Below are 8,960 nucleotides of genomic sequence, written 5' to 3' on the forward strand. Positions count from 1 at the left end.
AGTGCCAAATAAATGACTAAGTTGATTTCTTCATGGAATGTTCTCATTGATGTTGTCATTGATGTCATTACAACATTACATTACATTACATCACAACATTACAACATTCATGGAATGTTGTCATTGATGTCGCCACCAAAACCTGATTTGTCCTCATTTGTCTCAAACAATTCTTTATTGATCCTCCTGAGCAACGACATTCTTCTTCTTCTTCTGACTAATACTTACAAACATGCAGTATTCTATACTTTCAAACATGCAGTACTTTATACTTACAAACATGCAGTACTTTATACTTACAAACATGCAGTACTTTATACTTACAAACATGCAGTACTTTATACTTTCAAACATGCAGTACTTTATACTTTCAAACATGCAGTACTTTATACTTACAAACATGCAGTACTTTATACTTACAAACATGCAGTACTTTATACTTTCAAACATGCAGTACTTTATACTTACAAACATGCAGTATTCTATACTTTCAAACATGCAGTACTTTATACTTTCAAACATGCAGTACTTTATACTTTCAAACATGCAGTACTTTATACTTACAAACATGCAGTACTTTATACTTTCAAACATGCAGTACTTTATACTTACAAACATGCAGTACTTTATACTTACAAACATGCAGTACTTTATACTTTCAAACATGCAGTACTTTATACTTTCAAACATGCAGTACTTTATACTTTCAAATATGCAGTACTTTATACTTACAAACATGCAGTACTTTATACTTTCAAACATGCAGTACTTTATACTTACAAACATGAAGTACTCTATACTTACAAACATGCAGTACTTTATACTTACAGACATGCAGTACTTTATACTTGCAAACATGCAGTACTTTATACTTTCAAACATGCAGTACTTTATACTTACAAACATGAAGTACTCTATACTTACAAACATGCAGTACTTTATACTTACAAACATGCAGTACTTTATACTTACAAACATGAAGTACTTTATACTGACAAACATGAAGTACTCTATACTTACAAACATGCAGTACTTTATACTTACAAACATGCAGTACTTTATACTTACAAACATAAAGTACTCTTTCCTTACAAACATGAAGTACTCTATACTTACAAACATGAAGTACTTTATACTTACAAACATCAAGTACTCTATACTTACAAACATGAAGTACTCTGTACTTAAAAACATCAAGTACTCTATACTTACAAATATGAAGTACTCTCCTTCATACTTACAAACATAAAGTACTCTATACTTACAAACATAAAGTACTCTATACTTACAAACATAAAGTGCTCTTTACTTACAAACATGAAGTACTCTATACTTACAAACATGAAGTACTTTATACTTACAAACATCAAGTACTCTATACTTACAAACATGAAGTACTTTATACTTACAAACATGAAGTACTTTATACTTACAAACATCAAGTACTTTATACTTACAAACATGAAGTACTCTCCTTTATACTTACAAACATGAAGTACTCTCCTTTATACTTACAAACATGAAGTACTCTCCTTTATACTTACAAACATGAAGTACTCTCCTTTATACTTACAAACATGAAGTACTCTATACTTACAAACATGAAGTACTCTCCTTTATACTTACAAACATGAAGTACTCTCCTTTATACTTACAAACATGAAGTACTCTCCTTTATACTTACAAACATGAAGTACTCTCCTTTATACTTACAAACATGAAGTACTCTCCTTTATACTTACTGTTACAAAAATTGTATCTAAGTTATCACAAAACTTTGTGTTAAAATGAGTTCCCAGCGAGAAGACAAAAGCTGTCTTTGAACCTACCAAGAAAAAGGCTTGTAAAACTCCACTGTGTAGGATGGGAAGCAACATGAAGGTGTTCTGTTTCTTTCATGTACTGTAATCCACAGAAAGATTTTGTCTTGACCCAAGAACTACAAAAGCGGAGAGGAAGCAGGGCCTGACTCCCCTTTTCTGTGAACTGTTTTACGACCTCTTCTTTGAACTGTTTTACGACCTTTTCTTTTGAACTGTTCTGTAACCAAAGGCGATGGCTGTTTACGACCCCCGTCCCTTAGAAACAGCTGTTGCCATGTAATCAGGGAAAGTCCAAATAAAAGAGGAGACGTACAATCTTTCGTCAGAGCGTGTTGAGACACTGTGCAAGGGTACAGGGTCTACGCGTTTCTCCTCATTGAGCTGAATTTAATTCTGTGTCTGTTTAATTCCTTGCTTCTTGTCTTGTTTAATAGATTTCATCCTTACAAACATGAAGTACTCTCCTTTATACTTATTATAATCAGTGAAGTTGTGTGTTATTGATCAATATTTCATCATCAGCAGCAGAGGAGGTCAAAGGTCACTTACTTGCAGTGCTTGTGAGGTCCACTCAGCGTCTCGATGACGAAACACTCGCCACCGTTGAGGCAGTAAGACAAGTCTTTGTTGTGACACGGCTTGAAGTGCTCTGAGTGCAGCGGTGGCACGCTGGCAGACGCTGTGACACAGAGGAAACAACAAACTCAATCATCAACTAAACAAAAAACTCCATCATCAACTTAACAACAAACTCAATCATCAACAAAACAACAAACTCAATCATCAACTAAACAACAAACTCAATCATCAAATAAACAACAAACTCAATCATCAACAAAACAACAAACTCAATCATCAACAAAACAACAAACTCAACCATCAACAAAACAACAAACTCAACCATCAACTAAACAACAAACTCAATCATCAACAAAACAACAAACTCAATCATCAAATAAACAACAAACTCAATCATTAACAAAACAACACACTCAATCATCAACAAAACAACAAACTCAATCATCAACGAAATAACAAACTCAATCATCAACAAAACAACAAACTCAATCATCAAATAAACAACAAACTCAATCATCAACTAAACAAGAAACTCAATCATCAACTAAACAAGAAACTCAATCATCAAATAAACAACAAACTCAATCATTAACAAAAAAAACAAACTTAATCATCAAATAAACAACAAACTCAATCATCAAATAAACAACAAACTCAGTCATCAACTAAACAAGAAACTCAATCATCAACTAAACAAGAAACTAAATCATCAACAAAACAACAAACTAAATCATCAACAAAACAACAAACTCAATCATCAACGAAATAACAAACTCAATCATTAACAACAAACAAACTTAATCATCAAATAAACAACAAACTCAGTCATCAACTAAACAAAAAACTCAATCATCAACTAAACAACAAACTCAATCATTAACAAAACAAAAAACTCAATCATCAACAAAACAACAAACTAAATCATCAACAAAACAACAAACTCAATCATCAACGAAATAACAAACTCAATCATCAACAAAAAAAAACTCAATCATCAACTAAACAACAAACTCAATCATCAAATAAACATCAAACTCAATCATCAACTAAACAAGAAACTCAATCATCAACTAAACAAGGAACTCAATCATCAAATAAACAACAAACTAAATCATTAACAAAAAAACAAACTTAATCATCAAATAAACAACAAACTCAATCATCAAATAAACAAGAAACTCAGTCATCAACTAAACAAGAAACTCAATCATCAAATAAACAACAAACTCAATCATCAACTAAACAACAAACTCAATCATTAACAAAACAACAAACTCAATCATCAACAAAACAACAAACTAAATCATCAACAAAACAACAAACTCAATCATCAACGAAATAACAAACTCAATCATCAACAAAACAAACTCAATAATCAACTAAACAACAAACTCAATCATCAACTAAACAACAAAGTCAATCATTAACAAAACAAAAAACTAAATCATCAACAAAACAACAAACTCAATCATCAAATAAACAACAAACTCAATCATCAACGAAAAACAACAAATTCAATCATCAACTAAACAACAAACTCAATCATCAAATAAACAACAAACTTAATCATTAAAAAAACAACAAACTCAATCATCAACCAAACAACAGGCTCAATCACCAAATAAACAACAAACTCAATCATCAACTAAACAACAAACTCAATCATCAACCGCTTGTATGGCACATGATATCACACACAAGTAAACACGCTGCAGGACCGCTTGTATCGCACATGATATCACACACAGGTAAACACTCTGCAGGACCGCTTGTATTGCACATGATATCACACACAAGTAAACATGCTGCAGGACTGCTTGTATCGCACATGACATCACACACAAGTAAACACACTGCAGGACTGCTCGTATCGCACATGAAATCACACACTCTACAGGACCGCTTGTGTGGCACATGATATCACACACAAGTAAACACACTGCAGAACCGCTTGTATCGCACATGATATCACACACAAGTAAACTTTCTACAGGACCGCTTGTATGGCACATGATATCACACACAAGTAAACACTCTGCAGGACTGCTTGTATTGCACACAAGTAAACACACTGCAGGACCGCTTGTATCGCACATGATATCACACACTGGTAAACACGCTGCAATACTGCGTGTATCACACATGACATCACACACAAGTAAACACACTGCAAGACTGCTCGTATCGCACATGATATCACAAAAAAGTAAACACACTTCTGCTTGGTACTCAGCATCAGGGGTTGGAATTGGGGGTTACGTCACTCCCGGGCGCGGCCACTGCTGCTGCTCACTGCTCCCCTCACCTCCCAGAGGGTGATGGGTCAAATGCAGAGGATAATTTCACCCCACCTCGTGTGTGTGTGACTATCATTGTTACTTTAACTTACACTATATAACCATATTACATGTTAGCCAATATCAATTAAAACTTGCTCAGGTTTTTTAAATTTGTTTACTGATATCATTTTGACATTCGGTATCAATATCGGTTCGGGACAGCCCCAGTATGAACACAGCCCAAAGAATAACAGAACAATCAACACTTTTGATGAATGATGGAGAGCGATAGTGAACTGCACTATAGTGTGTGTGTGTGTGTGTGTGTGTGTGTGTGTGTGTGTGTGTGTGTGTGTGTGTGTCTATTTCCGTGAGGTCTCTGAGGGGCTGCACACACACAGCCTGTAATAATCCACAACAGCCTCTGCAATGCAGATGCTTGGCCTGGTACCGCCAAGACGCCCTGACGTCTCACACACACACACACACACACACACACACACACACACACACACACACACACACACACACACACACACACACACACACACACACACACACACACACACACACACACACACACACACACACACACACACACACACACACACACACACACACACACACACACACGGTCCTCTGCTTATCTGTCAGTCAGCCCGTAAAGCGTTGTGGCGGCGTGCAGAGAGACACCCTCAGGCTGCAGGCAATAAATGGCGCCGAGAGGGAGGCGGCGTGTGGGAGGGATGAAGTGATCACCCGGCAGGCGCGCCCGCCATCACGTCAATGCCAAGCAGGCTCACGCCGGCCGTGCTAACAGTCCTTCAAGGTCGCCACTGTCAGGCATGAAGCTGGTAATCATGATAATAAGCAGGCAGGAAGTCGGGCGGCGCGAACCAAGCACAAGACAGGAAGTGGGCGTGGCCCACATGCACTTCCTGTCTCCACAACTCCTCCAGGAGCATCACCGCAACTTCCACGGGACACTGGATGAAACTTGGTCATGTGACCAGCTAGGGAAGGTGTGGTGTTGCCATGGTAATGATTGAGTTTGTTGTTTAGTTGATGATTGAGTTTGTTGTTTAGTTGATGATTGAGTTTGTTGTTTTGTTGATGATTGAGTTTCTTGTTTATTTGATGATTGAGTTTGTTGTTTAGTTGATGATTGAGTTTGTTGTTTAGTTGATGACTGAGTTTGTTGCTTAGTTGATGATTGAGTTTGTTGTTTTGTTGATGATTGAATTTGTTGTTTTGTTGATGATTGAGTTTGTTGTTTTGTTGATGATTGAGTTTGTTGTTTTGTTGATGATTGAGTTTGTTGTTTTGTTGATGATTGAGTTTGTTGTTTTGTTGATGATTGAGTTTGTTGTTTAGTTGATGATTGAGTTTGTTGTTTAGTTGATGATTGAGTTTGTTGTTTAGTTGATGATTGAGTTTGTTGTTTAGTTGATGATTGAGTTTGTTGTTTAGTCGATGATTGAGTTTGTTGTTTATTTGATGACTGAGCTTGTTGCTTAGTTGATGATTGAGTTTGTTGTTTTGTTGATGATTGAGTTTGTTGTTTTGTTGATGATCAAGTTTGTTATTTATTTGATGATTGAATTTGTTGTTTTGTTGATGATTGAGTTTGTTGTTTTGTTGATGATTGAGTTTGTTGTTTTGTTGATGATTGAGTTTGTTGTTTTGTTGATGATTGAGTTTGTTGTTTATTTGATGATTGAATTGGTTGTTTTGTTGATTATTGAGTTTGTTGTTTTGTTGATGATTGAGTTTGTTTTTTATTTGATGATTGAGTTTGTTGTTTTGTTGATGATTGAGTTTGTTGTTTGGTTGATGATTGAGTTTGTTGTTTGGTTGATGATTGAGTCTGTTGTTTAGTTGATGATTGGGTTTGTTGTTTAGTTGATGATTGAGTTTGTTGTTTTGTTGATGATTGAGTTTGTTGTTTAGTTGATGATTGAGTTTGTTGTTTAGTTGATGATTGAGTTTGTTGTTTAGTCGACGATTGAGTTTGTTGTTTAGTTGATGATTGAGTTTGTTGTTTTGTTGATGATTGAGTTTGTTGTTTTGTTGATGATTGAGTTTGTTGTTTATTTGATGATTGAATTTGTTGTTTTGTTGATGATTGAGTTTGTTGTTTTGTTGATGATTGAGTTTGTTGTTTATTTGGTGATTGAGTTTGTTGTTTTGTTGATGATTGAGTTTGTTGTTTTGTTGATTATTGAGTTTGTTGTTTATTTGATGATTGAGTTTGTTGTTTAGTTGATGATTGAGTTTGTTGTTTAGTTGATGATTGAGTTTGTTGTTTTGTTGATGATTGAGTTTGTTGTTTAGTTGATTATTGAGTTTGTTGTTTAGTTGATGATTAAGTTTGTTGTTTAGTTGATGATTGAGTTTGTTGTTTAGTTGATGATTGAGTTTGTTTTTTAGTTGATGATTGAGTTTGTTGTTTAGTTGATGATTGAGTTTGTTTTTTAGTTGATGATTGAGTTTGTTGTTTAGTTGATGATTGAGTTTGTTGTTTTGTTGATGATTGAGTTTGTTGTTTAGTTGATGATTGAGTTTGTTGTTTAGTTGATGATTGAGTTTGTTGTTTAGTCGATGATTGAGTTTGTTGTTTATTTGATGATTGACTTTGTTGTTTTGTTGATGATTGAGTTTGTTGTTTATTCAATGATTAAGTTTGTTTTGTTGATGATTGAGTTCGTTGTTTATTTGATGATTGAGTTCGTTGTTTATTTGATGATTGAGTTTGTTGCTTAGTTGATGATTGAGTTTGTTGTTTTGTTGATAATTGAGTTTGTTGTTTAGTTGATGATTGAGTTTGTTGTTTATTTGATGATTGAGTTTGTTTTTTGATGATTGAGTTTGTTCAGTTGATGATTGAGTTTTTTATTTTTATGATTGAGTTTGTTGTTTATTTAATGATTGAGTTTGTTGTTTAGTTGATGATTGAGTTTGATTTTTAGTTGATGATTGAGTTTGTTGTTTTGTTGATGATTGAGTTTGTTGTTTATTTAATGATTGAGTTTGTTGTTTAGTTGATGATTGAGTTTGATTTTTAGTTGATGATTGAGTTTGTTGTTTTGTTGATGATTGAGTTTGTTGTCTCCTCAGTTCCCAAACCTTTACTGAGTGTTGTTAAAAGGAAAGGCCATGTAACACAGTGGTAAAAATGCCCCTGTGACAACTTTTTTGCAATGTGTTGCTGCCAAAATAAAAAATACAGGTCGCCGTATCATCTGTCCAGAACGGTCATTTGGGATCGACCCAGTACCAAAAAAAAAACCCCACACGTGTTTCCATCCCCCTGATCAGGAGTGAGGACGTGTGTGTGTCGCTCACACGTGTCAAGCCTGCGCCGCCATTTTGTTTCCCATCAGTTTCCCCGTAAGTGCATGAAGTAAATCAGACCAAACACACACACACACACACACACACACAAACACACACACACACACACACACACACACACACACACACACACACACACACACACACACACACACACACACACACACACACACACACACACACACACACACACACACACACACACACACACACACACACACACAGTGAGCGCCACGGGAAGCCGAGTGCGTTTCTTAATTAAGTCGGGAAGAAGCTGTTACTTTTGACACAGACGCCATTGTCCTCGCTCGGCGGGCCTCCAATCATTCCGGCACCTTCCAGGTGTTCCTCGGCTCTGCCGACGTGAGCTTGGAGACCGAGCGGCGTGGGGACGAATAAGTCCAGTTCTCCCTCGACCTCAATCAAATCGGTAATGTCCGGTAACCATGGCAACAACATGTTTCTGCCAGCACCGCGGAAGGTCCGAGGGCCCTTGAACGCACCACTTCAATCTCTATTTCTCCTTCTGTCTCCCACAGAGATGTTTGACTTCAAGATGTAAAATCATCTACTTGTATCGCACATGATATCACACACAAGTAAACACCCTGCGGGACTGCTTGTATCACACATGATATCACACACAAGTAAACACGCTGCGGGACTGCTTGTATCGCACATGATATCACACACAAGTGAAAATACTGCAGGACTGCTTGTATCACACATGATATCACACACTTGTAAACACGCTGAAGTACTGCTTGTATCACACATGATATCACACACAAGTAAACAAGCTGCAGGACTGCTTGTATCACACATGATATCACATACAAGTAAACACGCTGCAGGACTTCTTGTATTGCACATGATATCACACACAAGTAAACACGCTGCAGGACTGCTTGTATTGCACATGATA

General features: G+C 36.1%; 1 protein-coding gene across 1 annotated transcript in view; it reads right to left on the reverse strand.

Annotated features, from left to right (window-relative positions):
* Window positions 1-8,494, reverse strand: part of LOC133657037 (pro-neuregulin-3, membrane-bound isoform-like) — an 84,071-nt gene extending 75,577 nt beyond the window's left edge. Inside the window, exons 1-2 of the mRNA XM_062057920.1 lie at window positions 8,317-8,494; window positions 2,373-2,526 (exon numbers count right to left, since the gene is read on the reverse strand). Of these exons, the coding sequence (XP_061913904.1) occupies window positions 2,373-2,526; window positions 8,317-8,494 (332 nt within the window). The remainder of the gene's footprint in view (window positions 1-2,372; window positions 2,527-8,316) is intronic.
* Window positions 8,495-8,960: the final 466 nt, after the last annotated feature.

Source organism: Entelurus aequoreus, linkage group LG09 (genome assembly GCF_033978785.1).
Source record: "Entelurus aequoreus isolate RoL-2023_Sb linkage group LG09, RoL_Eaeq_v1.1, whole genome shotgun sequence".
In the NCBI taxonomy this organism is placed as follows: Eukaryota; Metazoa; Chordata; class Actinopteri; order Syngnathiformes; family Syngnathidae; genus Entelurus; species Entelurus aequoreus.